Source organism: Cebus imitator, unplaced genomic scaffold (assembly GCF_001604975.1).
Source record: "Cebus imitator isolate Cc_AM_T3 unplaced genomic scaffold, Cebus_imitator-1.0 Scaffold190, whole genome shotgun sequence".
Lineage (NCBI taxonomy): Eukaryota > Metazoa > Chordata > Mammalia > Primates > Cebidae > Cebus > Cebus imitator.
This window is the reverse complement of record NW_016107505.1, coordinates 555,746-574,523: the sequence shown is the minus strand read 5'-3', so window position 1 is coordinate 574,523 and position 18,778 is coordinate 555,746. Positions and strand designations below refer to the sequence as shown.

At 55.3% G+C, this 18,778-nt stretch overlaps 1 protein-coding gene and 1 long non-coding RNA gene across 2 annotated transcripts in view; both read left to right on the top strand.

Moving 5' to 3' along the window:
• The window catches only part of SHISA7 (shisa family member 7), a 19,022-nt gene extending 6,074 nt beyond the window's left edge, over positions 1–12,948 (top strand). Inside the window, exons 2-6 of the mRNA XM_017546577.2 lie at positions 1,846–2,549; positions 3,838–3,992; positions 7,107–7,256; positions 10,016–10,890; positions 10,988–12,948. Coding sequence (XP_017402066.1) covers positions 1,879–2,549; positions 3,838–3,992; positions 7,107–7,256; positions 10,016–10,656 — 1,617 coding nt within the window. The 5' untranslated portion in view covers positions 1,846–1,878 and the 3' untranslated portion in view covers positions 10,657–10,890; positions 10,988–12,948. The remainder of the gene's footprint in view (positions 1–1,845; positions 2,550–3,837; positions 3,993–7,106; positions 7,257–10,015; positions 10,891–10,987) is intronic.
• Positions 12,949–13,002: 54 nt separating this feature from the next.
• On the top strand, positions 13,003–13,399 carry LOC119473864. Its single transcript, XR_005203112.1, has 2 exons — positions 13,003–13,059; positions 13,129–13,399. It is a non-coding gene; the product is annotated as an uncharacterized LOC119473864 (long non-coding RNA).
• Positions 13,400–18,778: the final 5,379 nt, after the last annotated feature.

The window sequence follows — 18,778 nt, the reverse complement described above, 5'->3', positions numbered from 1 at the left end:
AAAAAAAAAAAAAAAAAAAATCAGGGTCTTGCAGAGAGGAAACGTGAGACTCCGTGGGCAGTCACCCCAAACGGCCAGGTTGTTCCACCTGCAGGTGGAGCTCAGATCTCTCCTCCTCCTGGAACTGAGGCCAGGCATCTTCCCCACCCTCATTATCCCTCCAGGTCCACGGGGGGAGGAGAGTGGTCTAGGACTTGGCTGGACTGTTGCCATAGAAACAGCTGGAAGACCAGCCCCACCTGGCCCCTCACTCCCACCTCACTTCTCCATCACCTTTTCTCTCTTTTTTGAGACAAGATCTCACTCTATCATCCCGGCTGGAGTGCGGTGGTGCAATCGCAGCTCCCTGTAGTCTTGATCCCTGGGGCTCAAGTGATCCTCCCACCTCAGCCTCCTGAGTATGTGGGACTATTGGTGTGCAGCAGCACACCTGGCTAATTTTTGTATATATATATTTTTTGTAATGACAGGGTTTTGCTGTGTTGTCCAAGCTGATCTCTTGCTTGAGCAATCTGCCCACCTTGGCCTCCCAAAGTGCTGGGATTTACAGGTGTGAACCACTGCACCCGGACGACCCTTTCCCATCCTGTATCTTCCCTCTGCAATAGCAGCAGCAGCAAACGCTTTCATATTTCACCTGCAATACGCCAGGCACTGTTCTAAGCTCTTTCCACGTCTTCACTCAGTTCATCCTCCTGACCACTCAGAGATAACCATCCTCATCACCAATTTACAGATCGGGGAACTGGGGCACGGGGCGCTTAGATAAGAGCTGGTCAATGTGAGGCAGCTGGCAGGAGGTCCAGCAGGGAGATAAACCACCATGCTGTGGTTGTGGTTGAGCTGTGGACAGAGACACTTCAAACCCAACACTGTAAGAGTGGTGTGTGTGTGTGTGTGTGTGTGAGAGAGAGAGAGAGAAAGAGAGAGAGACACAGAGAGACTAGAGATCCCTTGATTATCAGACATAAATAAAGGAAAGAGATTGGCATTTGGGGGCACTGAGGACCATATGGTCTAAGTCAGTGTTTCTCCACCGGGGCAGCTGCGGCTTCCTCCCACCAGGGGTACATTTGGCAATGCCTGGAAGCATCTTACATTGTCACAGCTGGGGGGAATCCTGGCATGGAGAGGGCGCTGCTAAACATTCTCCAGTGAGACAGGCTCTCACCACAAAGCAGGATCAGTCCCCGATGTCAGTGCTGAAAAACCGTGCACTGCCTCTTCCTACTTGCTTGGTCTATAAACTCAAATGCTCAACTTTTCTCTCTCCCTCTCCCTCCCCCTCCCCCTCCTCCCCCTCCTCCTCTTCCCCTTCTTTTCTCCCTCCTTCCCCGGCTCCCCGACTCCTCCTTTCCCACCCACCCCTCATCTGTCTCCCTTCCTTCCCTCCCCGGCCCCCACTCCCCTCCCCTCCCTCCCCTCCCCGCGCTCCCTCGGCTGCCTCCCCTGCCCTCTCCGCTGCTCGCCCCCGTTTCTCCTCCTTACCTCGAGCCTCGCCTCGCTTCCTGTCCTCTTGTCTGCACACCCCTCTGGTGTCTGTCGACCCTCCCAATCTCTTCTCCCCATTCATCTCTCCCCGGATCCCGTTTCTCTCCCCCGGCCGTGCCCTGGCGCGTTTCCATTGCTCTCCCATCGCCGCCCACCACGCGTGGGGCGGCCAACTTGGGCCCACGCAGCTCGGCTCCCTCCGCCCTTCCTGCCTCCCGGCGCCTGTTGCTCCGCACCCTCTGCCGCCCCCCGCCCGCCCTCCCAGCCTCCTGCCCACCCATCTCCACGTTTCTCACCGTCTGACCGTCTCTCTCCCGCCCAGCGCTCCAACCTCTGCTCTCGTTTTCCCCGCAGCCTGGCGGCCCGGTGCGACCCCCTGCACGCCCCATGCCGGCCCTCCTGCTCCTCGTACTCCTGGCCTCTAGCGCCGGCCAGGCCGGGGCGCGCCCATCCAACGCCACGAGCGCCGAGCCCCCGGGCCCGCTGCCCGCCCTGCTGGCGCACCTGCGGCGCCTGACCGGGGCGCTGACTGGCGGCGGGGGCGCGGCGAGCCCGGGCGCCAACGGCACCAGGACCGGCTCCGCGGGCGGGGCGGGCGCGGCGGCCCGGGCGCCCCCTCCCGCCGAGCTCTGCCACGGCTACTACGATGTCATGGGCCAGTACGACGCCACGTTCAACTGCAGCACCGGCTCCTACCGCTTCTGCTGCGGCACCTGCCACTACCGCTTCTGCTGCGAGCACCGCCACATGCGCCTGGCGCAGGCCTCCTGCTCCAACTACGACACGCCGCGCTGGGCCACCACGCCGCCGCCGCTAGCCGGGGGCGCCGGTGGGGCTGGGGGTGCCGGCGGGGGACCAGGCCCCGGCCAGGCCGGGTGGCTGGAAGGGGGCCGGGCGGGGGGAGCCGGGGGCCGCGGGGGCGAGGGCCCCGGGGGCAGCACAGCCTACGTCGTGTGCGGGGTCATCAGCTTCGCCCTGGCCGTGGGCGTCGGCGCCAAAGTGGCCTTCAGCAAGGCGTCCCGGGCCCCGCGGGCGCACCGGGAGATCAACGTGCCCAGGTGCGTGTGCTTTCCGCCGAAGGATTGGGAGCCTGGGGCGGGGCCTGGCGAGGGAGGTGGGGCCATCCGAGGAGGCGGGGCTGCAGGGATGGGGCGTGGTCAGAGACCCCAGTGGCGGCCGTCGGCGGAGCTGGAGGTGGACAGGGGCTGAGAAAGTCGCGCCAGAGCCAATCTGACTATTGCAGAGTGATGCAGGGAGGGGGAGAAGCTCAGGCTCTCATTCATTCAACACATATTTCTTGAGCATCTTCTGTGGGCCAGGAGCTGGGGATACAGCAGTGAACAAAACAAGGTCCCTGCCCTGGTAGAGAAGGCTGACTTCCAAATCCAAGTTCACGGCCTCCAGGCTGTGTGACTGTGGACAGGTTGCTTAACCTCTCTGTGCCTCAGTTTCCTGTCCGCGCAATGAGACTAATCATCGTCCCCACCTATTCGGATTGTGATTAACTGAGTTGATTCATGTAGAGTCCTGGCAAACCGTAAGTGCTCATTAAATGTCAGTGGCCAAGTCCGTAAGCAGGCGAGTCCGTAAGTCAGTGGAGCAGAGACCCGAAGGGAGGGAGCGAGCCACGCAGAGATCTGTGGGCGAGAGGTTTTGGGCAGGGGAAACGGCAGACAAAAGCCCTCGGTGGCCTGCAGGGCAGGGCAGCGCTCGTGCAGCAGGAGGCGAGGAGAAGCAGGCAGGCCTGGGGTGACTCTAAGTGTGGTGGGGCCACTGCAGGGTCTCAGCTCGGGCTGTGCGTGAGACTGGATTGTACGGGGTTAGGGTGGAAGCGGGGAGACTCGGAAGGGGCTGTTGCCATGATCCAAGTGAGAGATTGCAGAGGTGGTGGTCCGATTGGGTATGCATTTTGGAGATTCGATCGTAGAATTGCTGAAAGGTATGAAGGGAGAAAAAAAAAGGAATCAAGGGGATTTAAGATTTGAGGTCCGCATCACTGGGTAAATGGAGCACCCTTTGTTGCCATGGAGAAGGCTGCAAAAGGAACGGGAATGGGGTCCCAGATTCAGGGTGGAGCGAGCCCACAGGGAAGTGAGAGGGACCACAGAAGCGGTGGGGTCCACGCGAGTTAAGGCAGCACGCCTCGAGCAGGAAGTGTGGCCCGAGAAAGCGGGACATTGGAGGGGGCGTGGCCAATGAGAAAGGGGCGTGGCCAGTGGCGGAAAGCAGGTTGATTGACAGATGCCCCAAGGGCGAGAACAGGGAGTTGAAAGAAGCCTGGGTCCTCCTTGTGTCCCCTGCCAGCCCCAGACCCCAGGCCACTGACCACCTCTCTGCCACCTTTAGAGCTCTGGTGGACATTCTGAGGCATCAGGCGGGGCCTGGGACCCGTCCGGACCGGGCCCGAAGCAGCTCCCTGACCCCTGGGATCGGTGGCCCCGACAGCATGCCCCCCAGGACGCCCAAGAACCTCTACAACACCGTGAAGACCCCCAACCTCGGTGAGTGGGACGTGGGATACAGCGCAGACTCCATCTCTGGCCACGCCCCCTCGTGCTGTAGCCCCGCCCTCCATGGCAGCTCCACCCGCATCGCCCAGACCCCACCCCCGCTCTTCTACGTCACCCTTCCACAGTAGGGTCCTGCCCTGCGCAATGCGGAAGGGGCACAATCCGTAGAGAGCCAGACCCCCCCCTCCCCTCCTGTGAACCCCCCTGGGTGGGCTCCATGGACACCTTGGTGATGTAGGTTTAGACATTCTCAAGCCCCTGCGCTCAGTGTCAGACCACCCAACAGCCAACTACACACAAGGACACACCTACCAAACTCTAATTTGTCAGGACCCAGACTGACTGGGTTTGAATTCTGGTTCTGCCACTGTGTGACCTGGAGCAAGCGACTTCATCTCTTTGGGCTTGTTTCTGCATCCGTAAAATGAGAAACATAGCAGTACTCACTTCATGGGGTTATGGTGAAGAGCAAATGAACTGATGAAGCAGATATTTAGAATAATGTGCAACACAGAAAAAAATGCTAAGCATTCTGCTGAGCAGTCTAGGGAGAAAGAAAGAAAAAAAGAAAAAAAATGCTAAGTAAGTGTGAGCTATTGCTATTGTTTAATACACATATACTTAAAATATGACATATATCATATTTAATATTACATATCATTTAAATATGATATAGATCATTATATTATAATTTATGATGCGTGCATCAGTGGAGAAGTCCAGGGAGCTGTCAGGGGGACTGAGAAGATCTGGTCTGGTTTGGGGGCAGGAGGGCGTCTCTGAGGGAGAGGTGTTTGAGCAAAGGCCTGGAGGAGGAGCAGAATTACTGGGGCTGGGAAGCTCTGGGTGGCAGAGCTTGTGAGGTGGCCAGACTTGAGGCCAGGGAGAGGGTGGCTGGTGACCTCAAAGAGGGCCCTCGAGTGCCAGGCTGGGCTGAGGAGCTCTACCTCTGTCCTGATGGCGATGGAGAACCACTGACGAGCTATAGCAGGGGAGCAACACAGTCAGCAGTGGATGGAAGAAACCATCCTCTGGAACCCATGTGAAGGGGAGAGATGAGAGGAAAGAGGCCCCGGAGGAGGCTGGGATGATGGTCCAGGCAGCAAGAGGACGGGGACGGAGCTGGGGTCAGGGATGGAGAGGAGAAGAGACATTGGAGCTGGATCTTGAGGCAGACAGGAAGAAGGGCTTCAAGGCAGAGAGAACAGCATGGTGGCGCGTGCAAAGGGCCTGTGGCAGTACCACACTGAGCTCACTGGAGACAGCAGTGTGGCTTGAGGGAAGGGCTGGGAGATGGGGCTGCAGACATCCGGTGGGTCCAGGTTTTGACGCCTCAAACACTGTTCCTGGGTTCGACTTTGTCCCGTGACGGTGATCCATGGGAAGGCTGTTAAGCAGTGGAGGGGCAGTTACTTCGGTGAGGCTGATCATGGAGATGGATGGGTGGGATGACCAGAGGCTGCTTTAGTGATCCAGGAGGGAGAAGACATATTAGGGCAGAGATTCAGGTGTCGGGAGGAACCAAGGGGACATGAGTGGGAGGTGGAAGGAGGTAGCAAGGAGAACCCCCAGATTTCTAGCCTGGGCACAGGGTGGGGGGGGAATGGTAGGAACTTGGGACAGACCACTAACCCAGCCCTGAGCTTGCGCCCACACTTTCCACCTTCAAGTCCCCAGCCTCAGTTTCCCCCATGTGGCCAATGGCATGGGTTGATCTGTGAAGCTCTAACAAGGACCTGCATGTGGGGCCGACCTTGAGGCCAGAGTCCTTCCCAGAGATCAGGGCCGCGATGCCAGCTGGGAGTCAGCGACGGCAGTGACATCACCTCCCTTCTCGGTCCCCCCAGATAATCTGCACCACAACTACCTGCACCTCAACGTCAACAGCCCCAAGCACCACGCCGCCACACTGGGTACGGAAGAGGGCCTGGCTGCGGGGAGGAGCCCTGCTCCTCCCTTCCCCCTCTGTGTTGGGCCAGCCATGCCAGGTGCCCAGTATAGAGCAGGGGCAAGGCCCCTGTGAGCCCAGTCCTCATGGCGCTCATGGTCTGGCCAGGTCACCAAGTGAGCCTCAGTTTCCTCGTGTGGACGCCGAAAGTGGTCATCTCTCTCCCACATGGTTGAGGGGAAGGTGCATGGAGCCTGGGGCCAGGCACTCAGTGGGTGCTGACGAATGCCCAGTGCCCCCCTCTTGGGGTCCTATTCCCCAGCATCAAGCCTGTCTCCTGGAGCGGAGGGGGTGGGGTGAGAAAAGGGAGCCGAAACTGCTGGAATTCTGATGGGCTACATTCTCAGATTTCTAACTCCCCAAATAACTGCTGGGTCTGAGGGAGGGGCTGAGGGCTTGGACTCCTGGGTCTGAGGGGAGGGCTGAGCCTGGATCTTGGGTCTGAGGGTGGAGGGGCTGGGGGCCTGGACTTCTGGGTCTGAGGGAGGAGGGGTTGGGGTCTGGACTCCTGGGTCTGAGGGAGGAGGGAGCTGGGGCCTATACTCCTGGGTCTGAAGTAGGAGGGTCTGGGGTCTGGACTCCTGGGTCTGAGGGAGGAGGGGCTGGGGCCTGAACTCCTGGGTCTGGGGGAGGAGGGGCTGGATGCCTGTATTCCTGGGTCTGAGGGAGGAGGGGTTGGGGGCCTGGACTCCTGGGTCTGAGGGAGGAAGGGGCTGGCTCTGGTCTGGACTCCTGGGTCTGAGGGAGGAGGGACTGGATGCCTATATTCCTGGGTCTGAGGGAGGAGGGGTTGGGGGCCTGGACTCCTGGGTCTGAGGGAGGAAGGGGCTGGCTGTGGTCTGGACTCCTGGGTCTGAGGTAGGTGGGGCCTGGGGGCCTGGACTCCTGGGTCTGAGGGAAGAGGAGCTGAGGGCTGGATTCCTGGGTCTGAAGGTGGAGGGGCTGGGACCTGGACTCCTGGGCCTGAAGGAAGAGGGGCTGGGGTTCTGGACTCCTGGGTCTGAGGGAGGAGGGGTTGGGGGTCTGGATCCCTGGGTCTGAGGGAGGAGGGACTGGGGTCCCTGGACTCCTGGGTCTGAGGGAGGAGGGGCTAGGGTCTAGACTCCTGGATCCGAGGGAGGAGTCTGACTGACCCTGGCCCTGCCCCCTCTACCCAGACTGGCGAGCCTTGCCGCCGCCCAGCCCCTCCTTGCACTACTCCACGCTGTCCTGCTCTCGGTCCTTCCACAACCTCTCGCATCTGCCCCCGTCCTACGAGGCTGCCGTGAAGTCTGAGCTGAATCGCTACTCCTCCCTCAAGAGGCTGGGTGAGTCCTAGCAGGGGCAGCGGGGCGCTGAAAGGAAGCGGGCGGGGCCCGAGCCTGGGTTCAGGACCATGGACAGTAGCCCAAGCGCCTTCCCGCGGTTTAGATTCTCTCTCAGGTTTTACTCCCAGTTTGTTGCAGTGTTACCTGAGGTACTTTTGTATCAGAATCATCCTGGTTTGCATTTTTAAAATGCAACCTTCTGGTCTCCCCTCCCAGGACTTATTGTTGTATTCATCAGAACTTGGACTTGCAATTAATAGAAATACAACTTAGGCTAAAGGAAAAATATTCATTGACTTGATAACGGAAAGTTTGCAGGTCACCAAATTGGGATGTGGCTGTTTCGGGGGTTCAAGAGCTGTCTCTCAGCAATTTAGGCGACCGGCGGGCCTCATTTTCAGATAGTCTCCCCTCGTGGTGGCAACGATCACCCTGCAGATGTTCAGGCTGCCGTTCTACCAGCTCAGGCGCCCTGGTAGGAAAGAGTCTCTCCCAACAATTCCAGCAAAAATCCCGGGCCTGGATGCCATTGGTCTAAGTTGGGTCACATGGCCATCCCTGAACCAGTTCCTGTGAATCTGATTGGACATTTTCCAGTCTGTGGCCCACCTCTGGCAGTGGAGCCCCCTTCAAACATCTTAAAGTGAGAGCGTCACTAGGAAACAGTTTTTCTTCTTTATTATTATTACTTTTTCAAGTCAGGGTCTCACTCTGTTACTCAGGCTGGGATGCAGTGGCACTATCATAGCTCACTGCAACCTCTACCTCCCCAGGTTCAAGCGTGATCCTCCCACATCAGCTTCCTGAGTACCTGGGACTAAGAGCTCATGCTGCCATGCCTGACTAATTTTTGTATTTTTTGTAGAGACAGGGTTTCACTGTGTTGCCCAGGCTGGTCTCGAACTCCTGGGCTCAAGCATGCCACCCACCTCATCCTCTCAAAGTGCTGAGATTATAGGCATGAGCCACCATAACCAGCCAGAAATGATTTTTCTCCTCCTCCTCCTCTTCCTCTTCTTCCTCTCTCCTCTTCTCCCCCTCCTCCTTCTCCTTCTCCTCCTCCTCTTCCTCCTTCTTCTTCTTCTTTCCCTCCTTCTCCTTCTTCCTTTTTTGAGACAGAGTTTCACTCTGTTGCCCAAGCTGGAGTGCAAACACCATCTCAGCTCACTGCAACCTCTACCTCCTGGATTCAAGTGATTCTCTTGCCTCAGTCTCTGGAGTAGCTGGGATTGCAGGGACATGCCATCATGCCCAGCTAATTTTTGTATTTTTAGTAGAGATAGGGTTTATCCATGTTGGTCAGGCTGGTCTTGAAGTCCTGACCTCAGATGATCCACCCACCTTGGCCTCCCAAAATGCTGGGATTACAGGTGTGAACCACCACGCCCAGCCCAGCAATGATTTTCATATTATGACCCATGAGACACACACACACACATGTATACATACACACATATATTTTTAATTACAGGAAAGCGTTGAAACTTTTTATTACGGTCATTTGCAAACATGCATGCAAGTAGAGGAAATTATAAAATGAGCCCCATGTTCCCATCACTCAGTCTTAATAATTAGCCACATTTTGTTAATCTGTACTCCACCCCACCTTTTGGTGGATTTTTTTTTTTTTTTTAAGAGACAAGGTCAGCTGGGCACGGCTCACACCTGCAATCCCAGCACTCTGGGAGCCGAGGTGGATGGATCACTTGATGTCAGGAGTTCAAGACCAGCCTGACACGTAGTAAAACCCCGTCTCTACTAAAAATACAAAATTAGCCAGTCATGGTGGTGCATGCCTGGTAATCCCAGCTACTTAGGAAGCTGAGGCATGAGAATTGCTTGAACCTAGGAGGTGGAGGTTGCAGTGAGCCGAGATTGTGCCACTGCACTCCAGGCAAGAAAACAAGAGTGAAACTCAGTCTAAAAAAAGAAAGAAAGAAAAAGAGACAAAGTCTCACTCTGTCACCCAGGCTGGAGTGCAGTGGTGCAGTCATGGCTCACTACAGGCTCAACTTCCTGGACTCATGCAATCCTCTCACATCAGCCTCCTGAGTAACTGGGACTACAGGCATGCACCACCATGCTTGGATAATTTTTAATTTTTTTGTAGAAATGGGGTCTCACTATATTGCCCAGATTGGTCTTGAACTCCTGGGCTCAAGTGACCCTCCTGTTCAGTCTCCCAAAGTGCTGGGATTACAGGAGCCAGCCACCTTGCCTGGCCTTGGTGGATTCTTTTAAACTAAATCTCACTCATGATTTGATATTTCAGTCACACACACACACACACACACACACACACACACACACACAATCTGAAGTCAGAATTTTATGAACCAGCACTTACCCCAGTTCCCTTAGTATATAAACACTTTCTGATAGTTTTGTCTTCTATTTGATTTCATTTTTCTAAACACTGCTCACTACCTACAAAACCAACATCACATGCAACAGGTCACAACTCCAAATGTGAATAACATTGCTACAGGATGAAAGGAAGGGGGTCAGTGGTTCCTTAAAAGCAAGAGTTGGGTTCTACTCCAAAAAGAAGGTTTAGGCAGAGGCAGGGGAAAAAAAAATCTACTGACCCAGCATTGTGGGCTGGGCCTGGGAATCTGCATTTTGGCCACACAGCTAGCCTGATGCCCGGGGTCCCTGTGGGGGCGACAGCTGCGTGGGAGCGGGATGTGAGGAGGCGGGAGAGGAGGGCTCTGGATGCGCAGGACCCACCGCTGTGGCTCTTTCCCCCCTACCCGCAGCCGAGAAGGATCTGGACGAGGCCTACCTCAAGCGCCGGCCCCTGGAGTTGCCCCGCGGCACGCTGCCCTTGCACGCGCTGCGGCGGCCGGGCACCGGGGGCGGCTACCGCATGGATGCCTGGGGCGGCCCAGACGAGCTGGGCCTGGCGCCGGCGCCCAACCCACGGCGGGTCATGTCCCAGGAGCACCTGCTGGGTGACGCTGGCCGCTCGCGCTACGAGTTCACGCTGCCGCGCGCGCGCCTCGTGTCGCAGGAGCACCTGCTTCTGTCTTCGCCCGAGGCCCTGCGCCAGAGCCGAGAGCACCTGCTGTCGCCCCCGCGCAGCCCCGCGCTGCCCCCAGACCCCACCGCTCGGGCCAGCCTGGCCGCCTCGCACTCCAACCTGCTGCTGGGGCCTGGGGGCCCCCCAACGCCCCTGCGTGGGCTGCCGCCACCGTCCAGCCTGCACGCCCACCACCACCACGCCCTGCACGGCTCGCCGCAGCCCGCCTGGATGTCAGATGCCGGCGGGGGCGGGGGCACGCTGGCCCGCAGGCCGCCCTTCCAGCGCCAGGGCACGCTGGAGCAGCTGCAGTTCATCCCGGGCCACCACCTGCCGCAGCACCTGCGCACTGCCAGCAAGAACGAGGTGACTGTCTGAGGCCAGGGCCGGGGCTGGGGGGCTGCGGCTTCCCGGGCCCCTGTCCCAGCCTGGATCCCCCGACACAGGCGCACACACGCCAGGGGCCTGGGGCCCAGAAAGGTCCTTGGACAGGAGTCAAAGCCTCCTTCCAGGATGACCTGGTAGACAAGATTCCTCCTCCTATTACGTCACTGCTTGAGCCAAGGCCTCCTTCCCATGATGTCATCCCAGAGGAAGAGGCTGGCCCATGAGGTCATTGCTAGCAAAAATGTCTGTGTCCTGTGATGTCATCACAGGGACAAAGCCTCCTTCCCATGAGGTCATCACAGAGGAAGAGGCCGGCCTTGAGGTCATCGCTGGAGGCCATGTCCGTGTTCTATGATGTCCTCAGAGGCCTCCTTCTTGTGGTGTAGTAACAGAGACGACGCCTTGTCCCATGACATTCGTTCCTGTGATGTCACTACAGAGACAATCTCACCTGAATGATGCCATCTCTAACTCCAAGGCCTCTTGGCATCATCGCCATGGGGAAGAAATTTTCTCCCTGTGTCTTTGCAGCAGAGAAGATGCCTCTGTCCTATGATGTCATCATTACAGACAAAGCCATCTTCCTGGGACGCGCCACAGGGGAAAATGCCTCACTAATTGTGTACTCACTAGACATAAGGCCTCCTTTTCACAACATTGTCACAGGGACCCTGCCTCCTTCCTGTGATGCCATCACCAGAGAAGGTGCCTTGCCCTATGACGTCATCAGAGGGACCGTGCCTCTTCCCGTGATGTCATCACCAGAGATGACAACTCACTCTGGGACCTCTCCAGGAGGAGGTCCCTTCTGCGATGTCACCCAGATGCTACGTGCTCTGAGACGGGACGAGGAGATGCCTCCACTGCTCCCACCATGTAGAAGGCAAGGCAGGCCCAGAGTCCAGGACCACCCCAGGGAAGATATCAGAGAGCAGAGAGGGGCCCTGTCCAAGGATGTTGTCTGAGGGAAGCACCGCTGCAGAGCCGCCCACGTGGAGGGCGTCCTTCAGAGATGATGGTCTGTGTAGGCTGTTGGCAGTGATCCCCCTGCCCCCAGGGCTGTGATGGCATCACCAGAGCTCCCTCCTCAGAGGCACTGCCCACTCTGGAAGGCCGTCGGTATTGATGGTGTCACCAGAGTTACTGCCTTGACCCACCATGACTTAGCTTGGTCGCTCCCTCCCCAGACCCCAGGGACATACACAGCAGGATCTCTGCCAGACCCGCTGAGGGCAAATGGGGCTTGGATCCCATGCCTGTGCAGTGACTCCTGGGAAACAGAACCTGCAGGTGGCCTTCTGCTCCCAGGAAGCCACTCTGGATCACCAGGATCCTGGAGTCCTGGCACTCATAGGTGTCCCTTAGCCTGGCCTCACTCTTCTTTCTGCCATATCTACAGACAATCACTCTGGCAACAAAGTCCTAGCCTTCTATTGGGGGGAGGTGTTTGCAGTGCACCTATTCTTGCCCTCGCTGACATTGTCAGCACCACACAACACCCGCTGCTCATGATGGCACTGCACCCGGGGTCAAGTGTTACCCATGCCTGAGGATGGAATCCTTTCCTAGGATTCCCTACGACCCACAGCTATGGTATCATCCCCTTCCATAATTTACCATAACTAATGGTATCATCATCTCCCAAGACTCCCCATAGCCAATGGTGTCACCATCCTCCATGATTCCCCACAATCATGGTGTCATCAACTTTCAGGATCCACCACAGCTGATGGTGCCATCATCTCCTAGATCCCACCATGACCAATGATGACATTACCTTCCAGAATCCACTATGCCTGACAGAGACATTCTCTACTGAAATCCACTAGGACTGACGATGCTACCATTTCCCATAATCCCTCATGTTGTGGTGTCATCACCTCCCATGATGGAACCATGGTATCATCTCCTCCCAGGATCCACTCAACCATGGTGTCAGCATATCCCAGAATTCATAACACCTAATAGTGTCATGATTATCTACAAAGACTCATGAGAGCCATGTGTCATCACCTGCCAGATCTGCTTTAACCATGTGTCTTCATGTCCCAGGAGTTACCGTAGCTATTGTGTTATCAATTATCAGGATCCACTCCAACCAACCTCCCAAGACCCACGATGCCCAATAGTGTCATCATCATTTGCAAGGATCCATGGGAGCCATGGTGTCATCATCTCCGGGAATCCACTTCAACCATGTGCCACCACCTCCCAGGATCCATTTCACCTGCGGTGTTATCACCTCCCAAGATCCATGAGAGCCAATGGTGTCATCTCCTAGGATCCACTTCAACCATGGTGTCTTCATCTCCTGGAATCCATGAGATCCAATGCTGTCACCACCCACTAGGATCCCCCATAACCCTGGTGTCTTCATCTCCTGTGATCCATGAGGTCCAATGCTGTCACCACCCACTAGGATCTCCCATAACCCTGGTGTCTTCATCTCCCAGGATCCATGAGGTCCAATGCTGTCACCACCCACTAGGATCCCCCATAACCCTGGTGTCTTCATCTCCTGGGATCCATGAGATCCAATGCTGTCACCGTCCACTAGGATCCCCCATAACCCTGGTGTCTTCATCTCCTGTGATCCATGAGGTCCAATGCTGTCACCACCCACTAGGATCCCCCATAACTCTGGTGTCTTCATCTCCTGTGATCCATGAGGTCCAATGCTGTCACCGTCCACTAGGATCCCCCATAACCCTGGTGTCTTCATCTCCTGGGATCCGTGGGATCCAATGCTGTCACCGTCCACTAGGATCCCCCATAACGCTGGTGTCTTCATCTCCTGGGATCCATGGGATCCAATGCTGTCACCACCCACTAGGATCCCCCATAACCCTGGTGTCTTCATCTCCCTGGATCCATGAGGTTCAATGCTGTCACCACCCACTAGGATCCCGCATAACCCTGGTGTCATCCCAGAGTCCACTGCAACCACGTGCCATCATCCCCCAAGAGCCATCATCTTAGGAGCCAAGTACTATGACAAGCTGTATTTCAGTTGTCCTCTGGAGCCACATCGTACTTACAGTTGTTCACTTAAGGGGAACCAGCACAAAGGCCATATTCCCGTTTCTACAAAGTGGACAGGGGTGGGGCCACCTGCCTCCCTCTGGTGACTTCACCCCCACTCTGGCCCTCCTTATGTCACTGCCTCACTCCTGACCAAGGATGATGCCTGGATTAACCCCACCACAGATGTGGCCTCAGCCAGCCTCACCTCGGCCCCCAGGCCCCTCCTGACAGCATCGCTGCCCCTCACCCAGCCAACTGATTGGTGACAGGGTCAACCCAGCAACCTCTCATCATCAGCAGAGGGGGAGCATTCCAACCCTCTGGTGACACCACTACCCCCTGCCCAATCCCTGTCCCCTGGGCCCCTACTAGGATTGGCACTTTGCTGGCTCCCGCCAAATTCTCCTCAGAGACCCCTGATCCCCACGGGACGGGCCAAAGCTGGTGACCGACCTGGGGCCTTCCATGCTGTTCTGCTGGCCTGATCCTGCAGCAGAACACTGCAGAGCACATCTGCCAGGGCCAGGGTGCTCCTTCACCTCCCTCTCTAACGCCCTAACACCCCCGGAGCCTCCAGGGGTGCAGGAAGTCCCCAGCACCCAATGCACAATCTGCCCTCTATTCTCTTTGTACATAGCCATGTTGCGGGGGCGGCCATTCCCCCACTCTTAAAGGGCTACAAGCCCCTCCCCCAGCCCCCAGGGCGAGGTGGGGGGGCCTCTTCTTCCTTCCCTGGGCCGTCCCCCTCCCTTTTATGTCTCCCCGCAAACACTGGCACCTCACGCTCCTTCTTGTCAGGAGCTTGGGGCAGACAGGTGGCCCTTGGCTCCCCCCACACTGAAGAAATGGGGGGGTTACCCAAATCTACCTAGGCCCCGGTGCCAGTTTTTCAACCCCATGGCTTCTAGCTGCTCTGAGGGGCTCCTCCCATCCCTTCCGGGGGCCTAAAGGAGCCAGCTTGAGCACCCGCCCCCTCCCAGTCCCTTCCCTCTGCTCAACACCTCCACAGAACACTCAGCTTTCTCCAGCCCCCAGAATTTGGGGATTTGGGCCTTTCAGCTTTTGTATGCCCCCCTTCACTAGCTCTAGCCCAGCCTGGTTCCAGGAATCCTGCCCCCAGCCCTGTCCCCATTCAGTCAGCACAGGCTGCCTGACCCTGGGGCCTTGATTTGCTCTTGAATAAGCCATAGAGGGGAGAGGTCTCGAGGGGTGGGAGCAGCTGTGTACTGCCAATTCCCCTCCACATTTCCTGAGCTGGGGTCTCATCATCTGAGTCTTCCCCATTCCCCAACAAACGCACACAAACCCATGCATACACAAGCGCGCACACACGCACACACACACACAGAGGCATCTCCCCTTCTGGTTGGGGGAGCTAGGGAGGGGCGGTTCACAGGGAGAAGATAAACAGCTCCACACCCGAAGACTCTCCAACAGCTTCTGCCTCCCTCCTCATCCCTTCCTCTCTCCACTCCCCTCTCCCACACTGGCCCCTTCCCCTCCCCCTGGTGAGGACAGCCAGAGTTGCTGCGACTTGGTATTTTTTGGAATAAATAGACATTTTCCTGATCCAAGGTCTCAAGGTTCACTGTGTGGAAAGGATGGATTTCCACCCACATTTATGGGTCAGTGGGGAGGCCTCCCCACCTGGAACATGTGGCTGGGTGTAGGAGGTGGGCCATTTGCCAAAGGATGGGTTTCTAAGCGTTTGTTCCCAGGCCAGGGCCCACCACCAAGCTGAGGACTCGGGATGGAGGTGGGGTGCACTGTGGGGTGCTTTTAAGTTCTGGGTTTTGTCCTAGAAAGCCCTCTGTCGTCTGAGCATGTGAGCATTTGTGTGTAGATTCTAGAAATCACCTTATATTCAAATTATTTGGCTGAACAGCATTAAAGGGTGGGGTGGGGGCGGGGGTGTACTAGTGTCTCAGAACGTTAGGGCTCAAGGTTCTGGAGGCTGAAAGTCTGAGATCAAGGACGTGGCAGGCCGGCTGAGTGCGGTGGTTCACGCCTATAATGTCAGCACTTTGGGAGACTGAGGCAGGTGGACCTCCTGAGGTCAGGAGTTCGAGACCAGTCTGACCAATATGGAGAAACCCCATCTCTACTAAAACTACAAAAAAAGTTAGCCAAGTGTGGTGGCAGGCATCTGTCATCCCAGCTACTCTGGAGACTGAGGCATAAGAAACCCTTGAACCCAGGAGGCGGAGGTTATGGTGAGCCGAGATCGTGACATTGCACTCTAGCCTGGGCAACAAGAGTGAAACTCCATCTCAAAAAAAATAATAATAATAAATAAAAATTAGCCAGGTATGGTGGTGCGTGCCTGTGGTCCCAGATACTTTGGAGGCTGCGGGAGGATCGCTTGAGCCTAGGAGTTTGAGGCTGCAGTGATCTATGACTGCACCACTGCTACTCCAGCCTGGGCAACAGAGTGAGACCCTGTCTCAAAAATAAAAAATAGTCGGATGTGGTGTCCCACGCCTGTAATCCTAGCACTTTGGGAGGCCGAGGTGGGCGGATTTCTTTAGGTCAGGAGTTCGAGAGCAGCCTGGCCAACATAATGAAACCCCGTCTCCACTAAAAATACAAACATTAGCCTGTTGTGGTCGCGGGTGCCCGTAATCCCAGCTGCTAGGGAGTCTGAAGCAAGAGAATCGCTTGAGCCAGGGAGGTGGAGGTTGCAATGAGCTGAGATCGCGCCATTGCACTCCAGCCTGGGCAACAGAGCAAGACTCTGTCCCAAAAATAAAAAATCACAAAGGAAGCACTCCCCCTACCTGCTTCCCTCTCCCACCGGGTGGGTTAAAATATTTGCGTGGTGCTAACTGCAGTGGCCTCCTTAAGGGCCTTACTGCATGGACGCCAACTCTGGCCAGGAGAAGAGCTACCTCTATGTACCAATTTTATGAACTTTAGGAAAATTCTTCCTAGATGCAACTAAATGTTTGTCTCTAAGCTGCAGGCTTTCCCCTTGCATCTGAGGTTTGTTTGCACATTACTCTGGAAAGAGAATTGGAGAGACAGAGATAAAAGAGAGGTAGAAAAAGACCACAGGGCAGCAACTACCCATCTGTAGTTTGAGACTCCAAGGGGCATGGTTGAATTTTATTTTCTGCTATGCTAGTTCACTGATTTAATCAACAAGATACAGTGAACGGCACAAACAAGGTCCTTGTTCTTCAGGAACAAGTGAACGCATGGAAGTCCGTGGGTTCTTCTATAAACCTCTCTTGGCTTCTGTTCCTGGCAATCAAATATACCCTGACAATGACGGTGATTGTTTTGTGTGTGTGTGTGTGTGTGTGTGTGTGTGTGTGTGTGTTTTAATCTTTCACTGCCAGGCTTTACACACAAATGACAGTGATTGTTATATGGGGAAAAAATTTTAGAAAATCCAGAGAAGCAAGAGACAACAAAATGGAGATCTCCTGATTTCTTGCTGCTCAGAGTCAAATGCTGTTTGCATTAGCTATGTTTTCTTACAAATTTTTCTTCATGAAAACAATCGTTTTTTAACAAATCAGCCTTCCTATACATAGACTTCTCTGTAACCACTTTTCTTTTCTTTCTTTTTTTTTAGACGGAGTCTCGCTGTTACCCAGGCTGGAGTGTGGTGGCGTGATCTCGGCTCACTGCAACCTCTGCCTCCCAGGTCCCGGTTCAAGCAATTCTCCTGCCTCAGCATCCCGAGTAGTTGGGATTACAGGCACCCGCCACCATGCCCAGTTAATTTTTGTATTTTTAGTAGAGATAGGGTTTCATCCTTTGGCAAATGGCCAGGCTGGCCTTGAGCTCCTGACCTCGTGATCTGCCCTCCTCGTCCTCCCAAGTAGCTGGGATTACAGGCGTGAACCACCACTCCTGGCCAATTTTTATATTTTTAGTAGAGATGGGATTTCACCATGTTGGCCATGCTAGTCTCAAACCCCTGACCTCAGGTGATTCTCCTGCCTTGGCCTCCCAAAGTGCTGGGATTACAGGTGTCAGTCAGTGCACCCGGCCCCTGCTTTTCTCATCTAATAATACAAGGATGTCATGTCATACATACAGTTAACTTATCTGCACCCAACTGTGTATACAGAAAGAGAAATAGGAATTCGATAGTGCAAGTAAGCTGTATAAAAGAAAATGAGGATGTCTTCGATGTTGCCCACATCACTCAAGTGTGAAATAATCTCCAAGATTTATTGTTAAGAAAGCAAGATACAGAATAGTGTGCATTTGTGCTACCATTTGTGTAAAAGAAGGGAGGGACATAGTCTGTATATAAATTTGCTGCACCAAATAGTTCCAGGTCTCCTCCTGGGCATATGGTAGGATTCTACTTCCCTGTGCCCCTGAAGCTAGCTGTGCCCATGCGACTTGCTTTGGCCTGTGAAGGGTGGGCAGAAGTACATTTCCAGGCAGAAATTTCTGAGAGCCAGTATGTGGTTCTCCCATGCTCTGTCTTTTCCCTCTGCCATGGGCACTCACATATTTCAGGTCATAGCTGCTCTGCTGGCGGGAGTCCCAGGCAGATCAGCCAGGACCCCAGAGTAAGGATGAAAACAAATAGGGGCTCAACCAGCTGCAGATGCCCACAAAGCATGAATGAGAAATAAACCCTTGTTGCTTTAACAAGCACGTCTTTGGGGCTACTTTTTACTGCAGCCTAGCATAGCCCATTCTGGCTGACAGGGCTGCATGTGGAGAAGGGAACTGGATGGTTGGGACATTTTACTTCTAAAAGCCCCTTTGTACTTCTGGATTTTTGTATCAGCAAGTGTATTGCCTACTGTTTTTTGGGTTTTTTTAGACAAGGTTTTGCTCTATTGCCTAGGCTGGAGTGCAATGGTATAATCTCAGCTCATTGCAGCCTTGAATCTCTAGGCTCAAGCTATCCTCAGCCTCCTGAGTAGTTGGGATTACAGGCACCCACCACCACACCCCTGACTAATTTTTGTATTTTTAGTAGAGACAGAGTTTCGCCACATTGGCCAGGCTGGTCTTGAACTCCTAACCTCAGATGATCCATCCAGCTCAGCCTCTCAAAGTTCTAGGATTACAGGGGTGAGCCACCATACCTGGCCCTATTCTTTTTTTTTTTTTT